Consider the following 22,118-nt stretch of genomic DNA (forward strand, 5'->3'; position numbering starts at 1 on the left):
GGTTGCGTGGACACCAGACCGACTCAGCCGAGTGGGGGAATCCGGGCTCAAGATCGTGTAGTGGCCTTCCTCCATGTCGTTGCCCCAGATGGTGCCGTTTTGATTGCCGCGACTGTTGCCCCAGGCTTGATGCTTGGCATTCAGGTCGCCGGCAATGATATACTGACCTTGCCTCCGCGTCAGCTTGACGATGTTCCTCCGAAGGGCAGCCGATGATCCATCGCCGGCTTTGGCTTCAGTTGGACAGTACGCCACGATGAGCACGATTGCGCCGACCGAAGTGGTGATTTCGACACCGATGGCCTCAATGACACTGAGCTGGAAGTTTGGCAGCAGGCGACAGTTGATGTTGTAGCGAAGAGCGAAGACCACACCACCTCCCCTGGTCGGCTGGTCTAGTCGCAGGATTCGAAAGTCCGGAGTGTTGGCGTTCACCTTCGGTTTTAGGTGCGTTTCGGTGATGAACGCCACGTCTATTTCCTTCTCCTCAAGGAAATCCCTCAGCTCGATTGTTTTGCTCTTTAGCGAGCAAGCGTTCCAGTTGACCAGGCCCACCCTAGCAGCCATTTTCAATGATGAACATGCCAAGTGTGAATACCTGGTCGAATCGGGTTTTGCAGCCGCGCAGTCGAGTGGCGAGCTGCGCGAAGATCGGCATCAGTTGCTCCGGAGTGTACAGCGGGGCAGATTCCTCCGGTGGGACGGCTTCGTTCTCCGACTGCCGACGGAACCCAGGAGGAGGGAGCGGGGGCCATTCGCTGGTGGATGGTGCCGACGATGTTGGAGCTTGGACCGATGCAGCTGCCGCTGCCAGTCGCTTGTGCGGTTGTAGCGGTGGGAGTATTGGAATCACACGACGGGAAGCCGGGATGGCTGGAAAGTTCACCTCATTGATTACAGGAACACGGTTCTTCTTCGGAATGGTCCTGGTGGAAGCCTTCTTCCGGATTTCCAGGAACTCGGCTCGCTTTGGGCAGGCAGCCCTTTGTGGTGGCCCGATGTTTGTCGCCACAGTTGGCGCACTTGGGATCGGCCACCTCCATTTTGTCGCACTCGTCAGTCGGATGGGGTTCGCCACACTTGTTGCAGCGCGGCTTCATGCGGCAGTTCCTGGTGCCGTGCCCGAAATTGAAGCAGTTGGTGCATTGCGTGACATCGCGGTGCACTGGCCGACATCGCTCCCAGTCAACGACGGTGTAATTTATAACGCCAACCAGCTTCAGGTCCTTCCAGGTAGTGGAGCCGTGCTCCAGATGGATCAGGTAAAGCTGGTCGCGATATCTCCTCGCCTTGTCGTGACGAGCGATCTTGTGGACTGCTACTGGCTTCAGTCCGCAACTTTCAAGCTCTGCTTGGAGCTCTTCTTCCTTTATGTCATAAAGTCCTCGCAGCAAAGCCTTGACCGGCTTCGTGCCGTGGTGGTTATGAGTGTAGTACTCATACTTGTAAACCTCGAGGAACTCCACGACGGATTGGTGATGGTCCCTGTTGGCCGGCATCACTTTCACGCCCTCGCTGCAGAGCCGAAAAGTACATTTCAGCCCCTTAGCGATCAGCTGGCGAATTTTTGGGCGTAAATCCGGCGGATCGCCCTTCATAAACACAGGCGGGCACTTCTCCTTCCGCTCCGGTTGCACCTGCAGCAGCTGCGATTGCTGCTTCTTCCTCTTTTTCGGCGGATTGCCGGCGTCATCAAGCGGCAACGGCGAGAACACGTTGCTCTGCAAAAGCTGCTTGGAGGGGTTACCCGCGCCTCCAAGAGCAGTGCGCTTAGGCACTTTTCCAGCGACCGAATCGGCCACCGAGTCTCCCATGACGGGTCCGGGAGAAAATAACGCCAACGCGACAAGCGAAAACATAAAAAGCGAACGAACGAGAAAAAACACTTTGAAAAAATGCGCGAGCAAAAAAACACGTCCGGTCCGTACGTGTTGCTGTCTCGTCGTCGACTGGGATGACTGACTGGATGAGATGAGCCATAAAAATACAGGTATACCTCGATTATATGGACTTTTTCGATGCAAAAAAGTCCATATAATCAAATTTTCCATATAATCGAAGCAATTTTTTTTTTCTCAAAATTTATGTTATACGATGAAAATAATTCTTAATACACTAAAAAATATCCATTTATTGCCTTGCATGTTTTGGGCTATTTATGACAACTCAGCAGATGATAAGCTTTTGTAAGATCGTAACCCTTTTCTAGTCGCAAATTTGCACAGCATTCTAATGGAACGTACACACGATCAAGCAGTTTGACTAACATTGACTCCACCTCTCGTTTATTCAAACATCTATCAAGTTTTACCAACAGCGGCACGAACAATCAATTTATTCGACCAACAATATCACACACGAACGACCGAAGCGCCAACTTGAGCACCAACCATCAAAAAATATGTGGAGGTGTGTGCAACTTCACTATAAATGCTCAAACATGTTTGGCGAACCTTGACTCCACCCCCGACAATTCAAACCAAAATCAAACTGTTTTAATTTTTTCCAACCGAGCCGCCAACTGTCAAATGGTTGTTCGAACAACTTCACACACGTTCAAACAAAGCAGCAACCGAAGCGTTTTCTTGGGGGCGGAGTCAATGTTCGTCAAACTGCTTGACTGGTGTGTACGTTGCATAAGATTACGTTAGTGATGTAGAGTTTGCAACAAAAACAAATGTACACAATAAAATACGTTTCTACGAATTCTACAGTGAAAAACTACAGTGCCTTCCTGTTTATTAAATTTATATATTTAGCACACATTGAAATAAACTCTTCCAGTTTCCTGGTACTGCTAACAAAATCCGTCTAAGTGGGTCGAATTTGCTGGATGTTAATGCGTCATCTGCCCTTCTACACGTAATTCCATGCATCAAAAGCAGGAAAAAGTTTAAAGCAAAGATCGAACAGTTAAATACGGCAACCTTATCTCATCACTTGCTTCTCATACTGTCAGACTGACAATTCACTTCTCGTTTTCATATAGCAGAGATCACCTAAACATACACGTTATATTTCCCCACTTATTTGTAAGGACGTGGCCGAGGGTGCTGTTGATTAATGCAATATACAAGTACAACGGAATTTCCAACGTGAAAATGGTGAATTAATCCAGTCAGCCGAACATATGATTCAATGTGGGATTTCATATATAAGTTCGAAAACATTACTTACTGGCCTTTTTTCGCCCCAATATACCCTAATGCCTAATAAATATAAAATCAATGTAAAATATGACATAGAATATTCAATAGCTTTTCAGAAACCCAAATCACGAAAAAAAAATTGGGCCGCAAAAATAATCCATATAATCGAGGTATACTTGTAGAACGCTTCACATGGAAAACGTAAAAAATATTTGAACAACTTTAGAGGTAACCCTTGATTGAATTTGTTTGAAATTCAATGGTCATCAAGATGTTATTTGAACTCTATTCTGAAAAGTTTGCCCTGGATTTTAAAAAGTCTCGACACTTTTTCACTCAGGTTTATCTAAAACGTCAGCATTTGGACAGAAACAGCAAACGTATCCCTAACAGTGAATTAATCATGAGCCATCATGTTCCCTGTCCGTAATTGCTGCCAAAATCAGATTCCCTCCCTAAGGAATCACTCCAAATAATCGCCTCGGCAAACCAATGTCATCCATTCAGCGCGTAACAGAGAAATGCAATTTGCAGCATGCATTAGTTCGAGGCTTTTCCCCCGAGTGGAATAGCACACGGCTTAGAAGAAATCTATTGACACGAGGGTAGAAAAATTCGCCCGATACAGCAAATAAATCAAATCTCGCAATCCGAACGCCAGGCCGGAATCTATTTGATCAAATTAATATCAAATAAAAACCGTAATCCACCAACTGTCAAGTGCAATGCGCCCTCGTAGACTCTTGACAACTATGATGCCGAGTTCGTTCCGTTCGGGTGAGGGAGGATGCGGGGGATTAAAGTTACAGAAAACAGACGCTTGTGATTGCGGTGCGGCTGCCAAAATCGGTCCACTTAGGGAACACTTGAATCTGTGTTGCGCCAACGCGGAACGCGGATCGTGCCGATACGGATGAGTTACCGTTTTGCTAATAAAGTGTAAGTCGGGAGGTTAATCAAGTTACATCAGATGTGTTGTGTTATTTTTTCAATATAATTTATCGAATCGTAGACGAAAATTTGATTTTTGTAAAGTTTATTAGCGCCTTTGGCAAAACGACAAACAATAGCAAACAGTTGCTATTCTAATGTAATTATAATTATTAATTATTAATTAGAATTTGGATTCGAAGGTATTAAATTTAAACCTTTTCATACAGTATCGGAGAATACTGAGGTAAGGTGAATTTATAAAATTAGTATTAAGATATCAAAAGAAACAATCAACTTCAGTGAAAGAAAATGAAAAGCATTTTATAGTCGAATTTACAACTGTCTATTTCAATTTTGAAATTGAATACCCAACTTTCAATCTCGTACCATTCGGGCATTAACATTTCATCGTCCCTGCTTTATCTAAATCCAGCAAATATCCATGGCCGCGAGCCGCACAATAACCACCCACGCAAGACAATCAGTGAAAGTATTTATACATCCCTCGCAAATCCTTTCCCTCGGCGGGCTCAAAATCAAATCCATATAGCCAAATTCGATCGAATCGATGTATTTTATGGTCTACAAACGCAAACTCACCGCAGCCGGCGTCATTGGTGATTGCATTATGGCGGCCCCGTTATTGGCATTCGAATCGGAAGCACTGACTGCCGGGCCTAAATCTAATTTTCGCGCCATATGAGACCATCGACACGAACTCGGAACGGAAGCCGCTGGCACCGACCGGGAGCCGCATACGGCAGAGGGCACCAAGCATACGGAAGCGACTGTATCTATCGGAAAAATCCTTTCCCCTGCTGTTCGGTTCCCGTTCTTATCGAATTCGGCTCGTAACCAATTGATCGTTTATAAATGCAAGCCAGCCATCGACTTTTATTTTACGACCGAACATGCACACATGAGACTAATAAAATGTGTGCTATATTCGGGCGAATTCATTGTCGTCCATGGGTTAGCATAATTGCTTTCCGATTTGCTTTCGCTTCGGGGTGGGTCATGCTTGCGTGGGGTGGTGCATTTGTTTGAGGGATGGTGCTTGATAACAACGCAGTGCAGTGACACCAATGAGCTAGACTTTACTAAGGTGGCGCAGATCAGCGTTGAGTGCCACTGGTTGTCTCTTTTATTCTCCCGCTGATCTTATGCAACGCAAATAGTGACGTCACTATTTGCGTTGCATAAGATTAGCGGGAGAGTAAGAGATAACTAGTGGCACGCAACGCTGATCTGCGCCACCTTAGTAAAGTCTAGCTCCTTGCAGTGGCACAGCCTATTTCCTCTAGTCGGTGGTTGAATGTCACGATCAGTAACTAATGCGGTTGGGAATGGTGCGATCTGCAACCTGATAATGTCCATGTTTTGTTTTATTTACGGGTTTATCAGAGGGCAGAAGCTTAACGACAATTCTCAGCTTACAAAATTTTTGATTTTTTGTTTTAAAACCTACCTCTTTAATAAAAGTAATCCATTTATGCAATGTGTAAATTATAAGTTAATGGAAAATGGCTCAACAAATTGGTTGAATTGTCTCTTTTAAAGAGGAAACAACGTCTGAGGCCATGTCGCTGATTAAGATCATCGTGTGGATTATAATTTATATTGTTAATTTAGGGTAAGACGGTATAATGCGCCCCACCTGGCCAAAACGCCCCCCTTTGATTTCTAGAAAACTATAACTAACTAAGGGTCAAATTCAGTTGGTACCTATAAATATTTGTAAAACCATCATCCTATGTGAATATGGGTATATTTTTGTATTACTTAATGAAAATATTTGCAAAATACAAAAAGTCACAGTTTTAATGTAACTTTTAATGTTTGTTTGCTGAACATTCTGGAGCGACGCTAGCATACTGTCCGCAAAACTTGCACTGGAACACTCAGTTGGGCAACAAAATAACTTTTCTCAGTGGTTAATCTATATAATAAAAATGAGTTGAGATTTCCTTCCTGACGATTTAACTCGCGAACGGGTTGACCGATTTGCAAGATTTTTTCCCTAATCGATTCGTTTTGGGATACGCAAGGTTTGTATCTACAAAAAGTTGGTGAATTTAACGGGGAAATGTAAAAAATCATTTGAATACAATTTTGGGTCAGCTGTTGAAAAAAACAAAACAAACGCGCGGAAATTGATCTAGCATGCGATGCTGCAAATAGTTCATTGTGACATTTGCAACACCCGGGCAAAGCTGGGTCTCTTTCGCTAGTATGATATAAAATTGCTTCCATCTTCAAAAATGTAACGATTTTCGAAAACATGTTTCACTGGCCAAAACGCCCCAGTGTAGGCAGGACGATATGCCCTTACCAACTGGACACAAGCTCAGCGAGCCTGCAGCAGTTGCTTCCAAATTGTATGGAAAATATTGAAATGTAGTTCATACCTGCTTGGATGGACCTATGTTGGTTTTTTAATGTCAAGCGCATAAGGATTTGTAGCCTTTTTATTATGGGATTGATAAAATACTAATTAGGGGCTATTAAATGATTTTGGTTGAGGTGGGGCGTATTGCCCAGGCACTTTTTAAATTTCATTTTTTCACGACTTTTCAAAAAAGCTTTATTACGTGTTATCTGTAATATTTTTATGTGACTACTCACGGGCAATACATTTGTGACTTCTTGCACTACCAAATACCGTTTTGCTTCGAATTGCCGGACGCTTCGAAAGCCGGACACTTCAATTTTATTTGACTTTATTTACCATCTCAACAAGTATTTCTTGGGTTATCAATGCAGGGAACGATTCTTGGACTTGAAACCATTTTAACAAATGTAAGTAATCCGTGATCTGTGGTAAAAACTTGAAAATTAGAGGTTAAAGTTGAAAGCATGTCATAATCAACGGTGAATTTCGTTTTTCTTAGAATGCAGCTTAAGACTCAACATTAGAAAAACTAAGCTCATATTTTCTATATTCTATCATTTGCAAGGGGTATTAGTAATTTATTAACATAGTATAGCAGCACTCTTTGTCATTAATTAGAGACATTGCTTGGGAATTCATAGCTTTTTAATTTTTATTACATTTTCTTTGTGTCCGGACTTCGAGGCAAGTTTTTACAATTGCTTCGATTTCCGGACATGCTGAAATGATGTTAAATAACTGTTCATCATTTAAGATAATTGGAATCAAATGATTCGTAATGAGCAATCATAGTTACAATCTCATTAGATTTGAGTTGCTGCACCCCAAAAGGAACATTGCTTGCTCTCAGCTTATCGATATATACTTATACACATATTGTAAATGGTATCACTTTATTAATTGTACACAAGTTGCAAAACTTGCATACAGTTTCTAGTTAAGGTTGTCTTCAAATGTATTTTTTTAATCATTCACATTTTTGTAGAAACAAGTTCATAAAACTAGCTTTTTTAACAGAATTGTATAAAATGACACGTTGTGTACGACTCCCGTCAAATAAAAAAAAACTCGACATTTCTCGGACACGCCCGGATTTATCAATCCGCATGAATTCATTATTCCAATCGCTCCTTTCAATCCTTGATTTCTAAAAGCAAACTGAAACGGATTTCAAAAGACACATAAATACCACTAATTGCAGCTTACCCACGTTGAATTTGAGAGGTAGTATTGAAGAAAATATTTCATTACTCACAGACACGTCAAATTTCAAAAAAGCATTCTACCTTGAAAGGGAAGAGGGAGTAAATTGTATGAAATTATTAGATTCCCAATGTTGTATTTATTTGCAGTTAAATGCTCCCGCTTGGTTTCAAATGCTGTTTTTGGTAGTCCTGGTCAATCTCGGAGCAGAAACTTCGGATGGTACACACAACCGCCAGATGCCAGATTTCCATAAATTTGTATAGAAACCTTACCTTACGGATTTATATTAATCGAGAAATATAAATGCTGTATCCTAGTTGTCTTTGAACGGATTGAATTGGCTATTTAAAGATCAATATAGCCAAACTCGAAGTGTCCGGAAATTCGAAACAAAAGTGTCCGGAATTTGAAGCATTCCTTATACTGTGTCCGGATTTCGAAGCAAGCGATGTTCAATGTTTTCGATTATATTAGCTATTTCGTGCATACAAAATGTCATTTTCAGTACACTACAGCAAATTTGATAAGTTAATCTTGAGAGTGTGTGTTATCACTCAGTGTCAAGTACTTAATTCCGTTTGTAATATTGAACTGAAAATTTAGCAGTGCTTAGGTGTCCGGACTTCGAGTCGAAACGGTAACACAAAGTTTGCATAAATAGCGTTGAAAAGTAAAAAGTTATCAAGGAGTTGCCTTAGGGGGGGCATATTATACCGTCTTACCCTATATGTTTTTGTTACCTTTTTGGAGCTGTTTGTTAGGCGGTCAAAGTCAAAAAGAAATATATTTTGTTTAGTTTATCCAATATTGAATTATGAGAAGGATAAAGTATTGCGCACAAATCCCAAAATTTTATTCCCACCTTTGGGTTTCCGCGCCGAGCACTCAGCGCAAGACTCGGCGACAAGGGGAAAGTTATAAAGTCGGTAAAGTTGATTTTTGACAATTAATGTCGATTGTTTGTGTGAGTGCACCGATGTCAAAAAATAGAGCTTTTGGCTTGATTTTTCATTGTCAAATGCAAGTTTTGACAGTATTATTCATGTACACTGAGGAAAATGAACGTATGATTTTCAATCAAACGCCTTATGAAAATTTGCCACAAGGAATCGGTATGAATTTCAATATGTTGCCTTATGAATGATGATTTTCATTTAAAAAAAAGTAAAGCGCGGCAGACTGGGTTCGAACCATGGACGTCGGGGTCGGGAGGCCGTATGTAGACCACACGCCCATGGACGCTTGGGTATTCGGGAAGGTAACTGCGTATAAGAAGCACTGTTGGTGGAATAATTAGTCGAAGATTCATAAGGCGCCAGTTATGAATTTCGTTAGTTCAGTTCGCTGAGTGTATGAGTGAAAAACATGTATAAAAGGTCTATCGGGGACGCAGTCGCTGGAGAAAAATGTCATTGTCTTCAACGACGAAACGAAAAGTTTCAATGCAAACAGCAATATTGATTTGTTACTACTTTAAATGAAGTCAGTTTTAGACCTATCAAAAATGAATCGGCACGCCACCGAATGAAAATTTTCCACGCCGCCAAATATTGTTTACCACGCCGATAGCTATTGAAGGACTATTAAACCAGTTGGTGGGTTTCGCTCTGATTTTTTTTTTCACAAAACTGGTAAGAGTCAGAGATCTATATTTTGCAAAAGGTCAAGTAAGTCGTGCGCTAAAATAAGCATTACGTAATATGTGAAAGACCTTTTATTGGAACGCACCTGCGATTCTTATGATCGGGTGATTTATGATCTGCGAACTATAGGGTAACGGTACCAATAGTGGAGGTATTAGTAGATCCACAAAAGAATTTTTTTTTTTAATTGATAATTATGGGAAATTCACAGCTTTAATATCTTAGTCAATAGAAAAACTAATAAATTTGCTAACAAATAGAGATAGATGTCATTGAGCATCAACAATCCCCAAATATTGCTTGCACCACTATGGGTACACTGTTCCTTTAGTGGCGTTAAAAAATAATTTTGGTGCCCATTGTGGTGCTATCCATTGGTTTCTTATGAGACTCGCCACTATTGCTACCGTTGCACCACTATAGGTGCAAGGGAGTCAATTTTGTTAATGAAAATCATTGTTTTCAATAGTTTTCAAGTGAAATCTTTAGATAAGTTGCATTTAACAGGATATTTGAAGCACGACGCATCAACTGAAACCATCGTAAAGGGTATACATATGATCTGGGACGGGACTTGCAAAGAGGAAAAAATGTAACTTCAGCTGCTGCCAGTCAACTGCTGTCACGAACTGTCAGGTGCAGCCAGCACCTTTCTGAGTGAAAGTATTGGTATCCCAAATAAAATATTCCGCATCATTTTTGTTTTACGAAGACTTTTTTACTTTAACGAGTATTCCAAACCATCCGTTTAGCTTGTTAATAATCAGTAATAAACCTGTGTTTTGTTCCCGGTATAAAAATCCTTATGAAAATGAATTTACTAATTCGTGAATTGGATACACTTTTATTGTGCTCAGAAGGGTCCACCTGGGGCTTAGGTGAAACAGTCAAGTAAACAGTTGAAGCTCGATGGTCAACTGTGATGAAAAGAAGAATAAGTGTCAAAACAAGAGAAAAGAAGCAGCGTCTTTGCAGGTCTCGTCTCAGCATATGATAAATCACATTAAAACCTCACTACCTCCACTACTGGTGCTACCTCCACTAAGGGTACGGTTACCCTATGTCATTTTCGGTTATAGCTGGGTCGAACCTAGTGCTGCCCCGGATCCGATCTAACAGCTGTCAAAACGTTCGGTTATTCGTTCAGGTTGGATCGCGATCCGCACCAGATCCGACCCAAAATGAATGAGGTTCGCTCTGCCGATTTATCGAGATCCAACCTACACGGAAAAAAAATGTTGCACTCAAAACAATCATTCCGAGGGTTATTTTAGAAAATATGCACCGACGATTTTCAGCAGATAACAAACCCGTTTGATTTTACCATGCGCGCAGTAAAAATCAACTGTGGCCCTTGCGGAATGTTGTCACATGAACTGAAACAGTGGTGAATTTCTCTGAAACCATGGTAAAATTTACTCAAATTTCATGGTAGTTTTAAAAACAGAGCGTAGTCTACAAAATAGTAGTTTTTATCATGGATTTTTTCTGTGTAGCTGTAGGTTCACCAATATATTCGAGCACAAACTGTCAAACTGGTGTTTATGTTTACGCTAAAGGAAAATGAAAACGTAAAAGACACGGATGGGTATTTGATTTTATTTGTTTCATTTGTTAAATTTATCAATTTTGTTGCTGTCTTCCACGCAAAAATGGATTATTCCAATTGTGTGCTGTCTACAAGTTTCTCTGATAGTGGATTGGATTCAGATATCGAAAAAAAATTCGCTGATTACCTCAGATGGTAGCTCCATTATAAACAAAATGAGGGTTAAAAATTTTGAAAATATGATTTATTAAATGCAGTGAAGAGAAGGTAGCTGCTATTTATTCACTATTACGTTGTGTATTCGAAGATATACTTTAGGTATAATTGTTTTCTCAATGGGAAAATAGCGTACCGGAGTATCTGCGCCATGAAGTTATTACCAAAATGTTCATACCATTATTTTATTCATATTTGCAGTTCTGTAACTAATTTGTTTAAGGTTACCAATTTGAAGAATAATAACATAATGTATTAACCCTGGCATTTACCCTTTATAAGGCATTGGCAGCTATATTGCCAATAACAAATTTATTGTATTTATTTATAAATGATACGTTTTTCTGATTATTTATAAATAAATTTAAATGTCTATTTAAAAACAGTTTTTATACGAATTGAGCATAATTTTTCAGTGGAAGAAATTTGCAATTGCAAGTTGCAATTCGTAAAAAAAACAACCAAGACTTACTTTTTTATCCCATTGATATTTATTACGTTGAATCTCCTGTTTAGGTTATCTAGTGAAAAGTTATTTGCCTCTCTTGTATATTTGGTTTTTGCAGTTCTGACGAAATCACGGTAATTTTGTATTGGATTTTTTTACAAAATCTTTCCATATTTTCAATTGACAATTCAAATCTACTGTAACATAATCACTGTTACCCAAAAAAAAGCCATAAAGAATAAGCATAATAGTTTAACGGGAAACACGGGTTGGCATAATTACCGGCAATGTTCTGGAGCGCCAGCATTCTTTCACGGCAATCCACATTGCCGTCGTCATTCATCACAAGCTCAATTAAACAATCAACAGAAGAAAGATCTGATTTTTCCCATAATTAATAAAACAAGAAAAAAATAACACTAATAACAAAATTCGATAGATAAAATATATCTGTTTCTGCCAGCTGATAAAAATACGAGCTGAAAACAAAACAGATGTTGGGTGGTTGGTTCTCACTAACACTATCATTCTGACTCGACCCCGATTCGGTTTTCGTTCGGTTATTCAGAGTCGGGGTCGGACCTGACCCAGGCTTAAAACCGAAAACGACAATAGTTTAATTTGATTTTAAATCAGGAGATTAGACGCAGCCTAAGATATATTGTTTTTCCTGAATTTAAAAAACTTTAAAAACATCATTGTATTAGAATTTATTTGATTTTTTAGTCTAAGGCCGGTTTAAGGTCTAATAAGGCCGTTACAAATATTTAATTAACTTTTTGTCCTACTGGTCTCCGAAAAGACAAGGGGGGGGGGGGATAATAAAAAACTTATTAAAATGAAAAAAATCAAAAAACTCCTCGGATTTTTTAAAGAATGTTTTGAAAAATTTATTTTGTTGCCCCCTCAAAATATTATTTTTTGACAAAAAAAAATCCGAGGGGGGGGGGGGAAACAAAATAGATTTTAAATATTTGTATCGGCCTAATTTTGGAATTTCATTTTACAATTAAATTTATTCAATTTGGAAACCCAAATACTGTTTTTTTTAGAAATTATTTTAGTAATTCCTTCGATAATATTATCTGGAAGCCCATCGGGAAATCCACTCAAAATTATTTCAAGAATTCATTCGAAAGATTTCTGCAGTGATTTAAACCAGGATTTTTTTTAAATAAATTTCTTTCAAAAATCCTTCAAGAACTTTTTCAAATATTCCCACAAAAACAACATCGTAAACATCGTCTGGAGGAATATAACGGAGCAGTTCCCGGAGAGTTTTTTGGAGTATATTTTAAGGAGTTTTGGGGATTGATAGAAGTATTCTTGAATTATTTTCCGCGGAAAATCCTGGAGAAACTTGAGTAAATGAAGGCACTTAGGAAAGAATCTCCAGGGATAAAATTTGGGTGGATTTTGGTGGATTCAAATTCCCGTATCAAAACGTTGGCAATGATTTAAAACTATCAGCATTTTCATGCGACTGAATGCCGAAAATGCTGAATATTCGAAAAGAGTTCAGTGAAAATTTATGGAGAGTTTTCAAAGTAATTAATGAATTGTATTTGGAGGAATACCTGGAAGAACTCCAGGGAGAATTCCAGTAGATTTTTTTTTGAGGAAAAATGGGTGCACATTCTAATAATCCCCGGGTAAGTTATGGACTCAAGAGCAACTTTTAGAATGGATTCAAAAGAATTGTTTTAGGAAATTGAGTAGGCAAAGCCGTGTTGTCGATGACAGTTTTATTCTGTTGTCACGTATTTTATGAATATTAGAAAATGTGAATTCGTAACTTTTTAATGCGGCCATTACAGTAACAGCAACCAGAACTTCAAAAGGTACTAACCCAACGAGAAAATTCGCAGCAGCCAAGTCAGCCACAGTTGGGCCAAAAACTAAATGGAAGCAAAGGGGGATCATAGGTGCAAACTCTAAATGAACTAAATTGGTGAGCACATTTCAATTCTTCACTTTTTCTTCTCTCATTGTTTCACCAATATATGAATTTAAAAAAATGAATTAAATCATTATTCTCTGCTGGTCCTAGCGTAATTCCTTCGGCAGTGTTAAAAAAATGCTCCGATATTTATTTATTTATTTATTTATTTATTTATTTATTTCGTCAACCGACGTAGACTAGTACATATACAATATACATGTTTTTCTTTATTTTCTTAATACTATAAATACGGTATTATAGTGTATAAAAATAAAAATAGTTTGGTTAAGTAGTGTTTAATTTTGCGATTTAATGTAAATTTAGATGTGTAGGTTTCGAATTGTGACAAAATATTTTTTTAGGTTCTGCCGAGACATTGTAAAGTCAATAGTTTCGCAGTGTTGATTATAGATAGCCATCATCTGATTGAGAGGTCCGAATTTTGCATAATTTGTACGGCAGTGATTAATTAAAAATGTATGTCGATGACGCAGTTGTCGAGATGGTATGTAGAAATTTAATTTCGATAAAATGTTTGTTGAATCAATACGCTGCGAAACTATATCGTTAATAAATGAAACCATTGCAGTTTCACGACGCTCTTTCAAAGATTGAATGTTTATAAGCTTGCAGCGTGCCTCATATGATGGAAGTGGGAATGTTGTCCAACCTAATTTACGAAGAGCAAATAATAGGAATTGTTTTGTACTGATTCTAATCTTTCTTCGTGTGCTATTGAAAATGGAGACCATACAATGCTGCAATATTCCAGTATCGACCTTACATAAGCAATATATAATGTTTTAATTGTGTATGGGTCATGAAAGTTATAGCAGAAACGTTTTATAAAACCCATCATATTATTTGCTTTATGAATAATGGTGTTGTAATGGTCGATGAATGTTAGTTTGGAGTCTAAGATAATTCCTAAATCCCTAACTCTATCGCATTTCTCTACAACCTGGTTTCCTAATGTAATTGAGAGATTTGATGCTGTTCTTTTTCTGCTGAATGATATAAGGTTACATTTTTTACATTCAGTTGCAATAGGCTTTTTATTGCACCATTCGTAGAATGTGCATATTTCGTTCTGGAATATGTTGAGGTCATTTTTATTCCCTATTTCCAAAAAGAGCTTCATGTCATCTGCATAGATTAACACTTTAAGTTTGTCAAGAATGAAGGAAATGTCGTTTACATATATTATGAATAATAGAGGCCCCAAATGAGAGCCCTGGGGACACCGGAAGTGGCTTGAATGGGTTTTGATCTATTGTTGTTAAATTTTATAATCAATTGGCGATCAGTTAAGTAGGATTCAAGCCATTTGAGTAGTCCCGGCTCAATTCCAGTTTTTTTCAATTTGAATAGAAGCATGGGTATATCTATGCGATCAAATGCTTTACTGAAGTCAGTATAAAGAGCTTCTACATGGTTTCCTTTATCCATTGCATTCAGGGTATAGTCAACAAATTCAAGAAGATTAGTTGAACTTGAACGCCCTTTACAGAAGCCATGCTGTGCGTCTGTTATTCGGTTTTTTAATTGTTTGAATAATTTTTCGTTTACTATGGCCTCAAAAAGTTTTGGAATGCAAGAGATAATGGCTATTCCACGATAATTATTTTTTTCCAGATTTGAAAATGGGTATCAAAAATTAGTTTTTCCATATATTTGGGAATTTTCCTGATTCTAGTGACATATTAAATAGCCAAAATAATGGAGTGGTTAGTTCCACTGCTAGGGTTTTCATAAATATAGGAGGGATTCCATCAGGACCAGGACCTTTTGAAGCATCTAAATTACGTAGGGCCTGCAAAATGTCATGGACATGAAGTTGATTCACTCCAATATCATTTGAAAACTCTGGAAAAAATGCAAAATAGTCGCGGTCACGATCATTTTCAGAAAATGTAGAATAGGTTTCCTGGAAAAAATCTGCAAAAAGATTACAGTTCTTTTCCGAGCTATCCCCCGCGTTTTCGTCAAGGTGCATAATTGATGGAAAGTTATTAGAGTTCAGTTTTGTTTTTACGTAATTAAAGAAGTTCTTTAGACAGGACTTTATTTCGCTCTAAGTTTTTGAATTGTAATCTTCCAATGCGTTACTGATAGCGTAATTCAATTGATCGCATACGTCCAAGTAATATACTAAATTTTCATTACTGTAATGACTTTTGTAAATTTTGTGTGCTTTTTGCTTGCGATTTCTTAAATTCTTGATTTGCCGGTTATACCAAATTGGGTCTTTATTATTGTTATGACGTCGTTTTCGTTTTAGTGGAGTTTCTTGCGAGATTATGTCAGATAATAATCTGTAAAAAGTGTTAACAGATGCTTCGACATTTTCTTCATTTCTTAAAACTATTTGCCAGTTTACACTACTTAACCTACCTCGAATATTTTCATAGTTCGCTAAATTGTATTCAAAGACATCCTCATACTCACAATCGTTGGGTCTTTGTTGTTCATGAATGAATAACGAGTATTCGATTGCAGTGTGGAACGCTTCATTTTTCCACAATGGATTTATAGATTCTGTTACACAGAAATCTTCATAGATATTTGTCAGCAAGAGGTCCAAATAGCAATTTTGATTTTGGCCACCCCTCTGCGCATACTATTCAACCTATCACTTCGTCAGCAAAAATTTCCTACTGAATGGAAATGCTCTTTCATGTTTCCCGTATTTAAAAAAGGAGACAAAAGTGACGTAAGAAACTATCGGGGCATTACATCACTCGGAGTTGAATCGAAACTGTTTGAGTCGCTGATCTATGAGAAATTGTTCGCTGCATGCAAGAATTATATCAGCCCATGCCAACACGGCTTCTTTCCTGGTCGATCTGTGGAAACGAATCTTGTAAGCTTCACTTCGTTTTGCATGGACAACATGTGCAAAAAGTTTCAAGTTGATGCCGTGTATACAGATCTCAAATCAGCGTTTGATAAAGTCAATCACGACATACTGCTAGCAAAATTAGAAAAACTTGGATGCTCTGCAACATTCTGCAACTGGCTACGTTCCTACCTAGTGCAACGCCAAGTAACCGTAAACATAGGAAACCACTCATCTCGTTGTTTTTCGAATGGCTCCGGAGTCCCCCAAGGAAGCACGTTTGGTCCATTGCTGTTTTCGCTCTTCGTGAATGATGTTACCTTCATCCTGCAGCGTGGAGGACTGCTGTTGTTTGCGGACGATCTTAAAATTTACCTCGTTGTTCGAAACCTGGCGGACTGGCTCGTTTGGAAGCTGTCCAGCATAAGTTCGTCCGCTACGCACTACGCCATCTCCCTTGGAGGGACTCGCTCAATCTTCCACCATACGCTGATCGTTGTCGCTTACTAGGACTGGATACTCTTGGCAAGCGGAGGAATGTGGCTCAAGCAGTTTTTATCGCTAAATTATTGCTCTCTGAATACGATGTGCCAGATTTGTTGACAAAGATACAACTTTACGCACCCTCTCGTACACTCCGGCCTAGAGATTTATTGTATGAAGCAGTTCAAAGCACGAACTATGCCGCCAACAGCTGCTTCGTCGCTATGATTCGTCGCTTCAACGAAGGAGCCATTTATTTCGACTTCAACATCAACGCATCTAGATTTCGGTATTGTTTGACAAGATATTTTAATGACTGACAATGTTCCAAATAGTAATTAAGTTTTCATGTAGACCATACAATCAGATGAAATATAAATAAATAAATAAATAAATAAATAAACACTACATACGTACAGGGCATCGTTTGCTGCTTCAAGCTTTAGTTTGCAACGGTGGCTCTTCTCGACCTTCTACTCCCTGAGTAGTTAGTACGAATAAGGGCGTTCTTGTGAAGTTTTGCTGAACCTGTTATGATTAACTAGTACATACCATCCCCTACACTTTCTGAAGCAACATTTCTTGCTTCAGAAGTGAATCCTTTTTGTAGTACTAGTCTTCTTAACAAAAAGGGCACCATAACGGAGCATGAGATCTGATCAAATTATTCGTAGTACTACTTGATCAACACCCCCGGCTGGGTGAGGGATAGAGGATGAAGCACACACAAAAGAATTGCTTTAGGAACTTCTCGAAGAATTCTTGCAGGAGTCTCCGAAGGAATTACCCGAGGGACGTCTGGACGAACTTCCTGAAGAACTATGCTGGATAAACTTCTGAAGAAATTGTTGAAGTAACTTCGTGAGGAGTATTTGAACGCATTTTAATGGAACTTTTATAGGAATTCCGGGAAGAATTCTTGGAGGAACATTCTGAGGAACTCCTGGAGAAGCTTTCCGAAGAATTTCTGAAGCAACTTCCCAGCTATTTTCTGGTGGAACTGCCGAAGAAATTCCTGAAGCAACTTTCTGAGGAATCCCTGGAGTATGTTGAAGAGGAAATCCTTTAGAAATTGCTGAAGGAATTCCTGGAGGAACTTTCGCAGGAGGAATTCCTCGAGGAACCTCCGGAGTAATTCCTGGAGGAACTTCCGCACGAAGAATTCTTGGAGGAACTTCCGCCGGAGGAATTCCTGGAGCAGCTTTCGCAGGAGGAATTCTTGCAGGAACTTCCGCAGGCGAAATTTCCGCAGGAGAAATTCCTGCAGGAATTTCGGCAGGAGGAATCCCTGGAGGAACTACCGGAGCAGAAAACTCCTGGAGGAACTTCTGGAGGAGGAATTCCTAAAGGATCTCCCGGGGGAGAAATTCCTAAAGTAACTTCCATAGGAATTCCTGCAGGAGCTTCCGGAAGAGTTTCTGTAGGAATATCTGGAAGAAAGTCCACAGGATTTTTTTGATAAACTTCTTAACGACCTCGTGGACTTCCTTGGGAATTCGTTGAAGAACTTCCGAAGAAATTCCGGAGAATTGTTGACGCTTGGAATTAGTTCACGCCGCCGTGACACCACCACGCCGCCGCCACTGCTAAAAATGATCTTTCACGCCGCCGGCGTTAAAATTTCATTTATTTTTGGGTTAAGATCAATTCTGAAATACAGATGTGTCAGAATATATATATTTTTAATAATCTTCATTAACGAGATATTCGGCCCTTGGCCGGTTTATCTCGTAAATGTTTCAGAATATGATTTTGGAGTTTTTTTTGCCTTTCTCGTATACTAAGTATACGTAAAGGCTATAATTTCACTCCAAAACCAAATTTTTGATAGAAGGCTCGGAGACCCATAGTGTTATATACCAATCGACTCAGCTCGACGAATTGAGGTGATGTCTGTTTGTGTGTATGTATGTATGTGTGTGTGTGTATGTGTGTATGTGTACAAATTTTGTAGACACACTTTTTAGAACTTTGCATTACCCGATTCACTCGCAACAAGTTGCATTCGACGGGGAATGCGATCCCATTGTTTGCTATTGAAAATTGGCCTGATCGGACATTGAATTTCGGAATTATTGAAAAATCATTGTTTTTTTCCAAGGGTCCCCCCTTGGAAAAAAAATTTCAAAATCGAAAAAAAAAAATTTTTTTCAAGAATGGAGGGAATTAATGCAAAAACATGCAAAATGATAGAAAATATGCGATCTATCCCCCTAAAGTGCTTTTTTGACCTTTCCTATGTGATTTTTTCAGTACTTTTTACGATGCACGAGAAAGGCATCATCGCCGCTAGGTGGATTAATCTGGGTTTTTTATGAAATGCTTCGTAAAAAGGTTTGGCAACCGATGGTAAATGAACCTACCTCTTCATTGAATAAACCAGATTTTCAATATTTTTTTTATGAAATGACTTCACCTCTTGTGACATACACCCATGGATCGCTTGTCTTACATCCAAAATGGTCATGTTTCAGGATCAATATCAATTTCTAGCGATTGCATCCCAGCCTTACATGACCTGAATTCCCAATTAATGATTGTTATTTGTATACATGTTTATTGAAAAGCCATGTTTTAGTTTGAAATAATTATAAAGCCACTTAACTATGATGCGTTTATAATTATTTCCAACAAAAATATGCTTTTTCAGTAAACATGCATACAAATAACAATCATTAATTGAAATTCGAGTCATTTTAAGCTGGGATGCAAAATATGCCCTTAATCTAATCGCTCGTTTTCAAGATATTGATCCTCAAACATAACCATTTTGTATATAAACCCGGCGGTGGTGTTGTAATTACGTGGTACGTAGTCGGTATTTTTTACAAAGATGCACATGATTTTTTTTTTGTGGATTTTCTTTTTCTCCAATGTCGAGATCACTCTGAATAAAGTGGTCGATGGATGGATCGAAGCACCAAGCGATTTTAGGCTACTTGAATTTGAAGAACCCATATCAACATGACATAGATGATCACCTTATGTTTGCCTTGAAAACCGATAATTTGTGTCGTTGTTTTTCTTTGCTATAGTGTTTTCGAGATTTTTAAGTCACTAGACATTCTGAATACACAAGCCCCTCTAATGTGGATGTGTACTAAACACATGTGGAAGTTTTGACTTGACAAATGGGGTCTGTTCTGGCGGTAGCTCTCTTTCTGGGTGCCATGAATGAGGTCTTCAATGACCTCCCAGCGAACACCTACATCTTCGTCTACGTGGACGACATCCTGCTTGTGGTAGTCGGCGACACTCCGACGTGAACGCGTATCTAAACGATTAGTGGAGTTCATCGGTGGGTCTCGTCGGTCGGCTGGAAAAAGCGCCCGTGAGCATGTGTACCATGTGCGACATCGTATCTCCGGCCCTAATCTCAAGTTTAATGGGCAGCTATTCCCAAACCGGGAACTCGTCAAGGTCTTCGCAGTCTCAGCCAAGCACTGATTTACAGCAAGCTGCTATACGGACTGAAACTGACTTCCCAGCCAACACAAAATCGTATATGATGCGACATAAGATGCTAAAGTGGTGGTGATATGCGTACATATTGTATGGAGAAGTACCTATATCGCCTCCACTTTCGCGTCTTATTTAACACCGTATACGTACTTGTGTTGACTGGGTTGTGTAGCACGTCATAAACTTGTCAACGTATTCTCCCCAGTCTTCAACCAGTATCTCCACATAGCTTCCTGACTTCTTCCTTCAGCATCCATTGAGGATGCCTACGCCGTAGCCTGTGTGCTCACCATCGTGTTTTATTTTTTCTTTCTCCCCCGGTGGCTAGGTTCCACTGGCTTGGAGCGAGGAGCTGGCACTCCGGCAAGGCCAACATAAACAGCTCCATTGCGAGGCGCTTTAAAAGAGGGGACAACACGGAAGCTCTTCAAAGATCGGTTGCCAAGTTGCTAAACACCGACAACAGTCGACAGGGAACAGGGAACGACACTGCGGAAATTCTGATTGGAGTCGGTCACCAAGGCCGGCGTTTCTCAACATCGGTTCCCTTGGCTGACGATGAAGCATGGATCGTCAGCCAAGATTGGGAAAACCAACGGGCTGCTTCCAGGACCACGCAACTGCAGATAGTCAAAGGATCCATGGCACCCAGGAAGGACATGCTCAGTTTCAACGATCAGCAAGTCATCTCCTACATCCGCACCCGCCACAACCGATTCTCACATAATTTCGGCGGACGGCCGATCCGGATCGTTTAAGACATCTGCGAAGTACAAAACCAAGGGGAACATGTGAACTGATGTAAAAAATTGAATCTACAAAGTAGCTATCTACCCTCATCTGCTTCCTCAAAGATGGAGGACTGTAATGCTAAACATTACTGGATGCTTTGAGAACATTGAAATGGACATTAATGAGTTAAAGAAGGAAATACAATCTTCTACTCAATATCAAAGCAATATGGGCAAAAAAAACTCCTGATGTTGATGAGCTAAAAAATCACATCACGTCACTGTTCGATTCGTCATTGCAGTCGACGAAGGAAAATATGGCCGACTATGCAAAAACACTGTCAACCGACTTCACCAAAGAATTGAACCGAATATGTAATGAATTCGATAAAGTGAGTTCGCTAACAATTGGAATGGCCAACCATTGCGAGGAACACAATTCAAGCCAGAGTGAATCTACCTCAACCGACGCCATCATGAATGAATTGAAGTTGCTATCCAGCACAGTCAACGCTCTGAAAAGTGACTTGACTCCTACGGTATCAACTCCAAATTTAATGGACGAACTGAGTTCAGAGCCAGTGATACATCCGGAGCTGACTCGCAATGATCTAGATGAAGCTTCAGCTGAAAACGACACAACAACCTGGCGTGTAATGGGGCCAAACAAAGTGTTGTGCTCTGAGTCTGAATACGTAGAACTCAAAAGAGCACAGGAGCAAAAAGCGATGTGGCGTAAAAATAAGAATAGCAACAATACAAACAATAACAATAACAAATACAAAAACAAAAACAACAATAATTTCAACAACCAAAACAAAAATAGCAACTTCAATATCAACAGAAGATACAACAACAATAATTTCAACAACAAAAACAATAATACCAGCAACAATAACTTCATCAACAAAAGACACAACAACAACGACATAAGCAGAAAAATGGTCAACAGAAGCAGAAACAACAATTTCAATGGAAACAACGACAATAATCACAACCATAATCGCATAAACCACAATGATCGGAACAGCTTTATGAACCGGAATAAATGCGGAAATAATAGCAACAAGAATTTCAACCATAACGCGCACAACCATAATCACAATCGTAATGGATTTCTCCCCC

General features: G+C 39.4%; 1 protein-coding gene across 1 annotated transcript in view; it reads left to right on the forward strand.

Moving 5' to 3' along the window:
* Positions 1-21,310: 21,310 nt before the first annotated feature.
* Positions 21,311-22,118, forward strand: part of LOC134222340 (GATA zinc finger domain-containing protein 4-like) — a 32,489-nt gene continuing 31,681 nt past the window's right edge. Inside the window, exons 1-2 of the mRNA XM_062701501.1 lie at positions 21,311-21,642; positions 21,820-22,100. Of these exons, the coding sequence (XP_062557485.1) occupies positions 21,311-21,642; positions 21,820-22,100 (613 nt within the window). The remainder of the gene's footprint in view (positions 21,643-21,819; positions 22,101-22,118) is intronic.

The sequence above is a fragment of the Armigeres subalbatus genome, chromosome 3 (assembly GCF_024139115.2).
Source record: "Armigeres subalbatus isolate Guangzhou_Male chromosome 3, GZ_Asu_2, whole genome shotgun sequence".
In the NCBI taxonomy this organism is placed as follows: Eukaryota; Metazoa; Arthropoda; class Insecta; order Diptera; family Culicidae; genus Armigeres; species Armigeres subalbatus.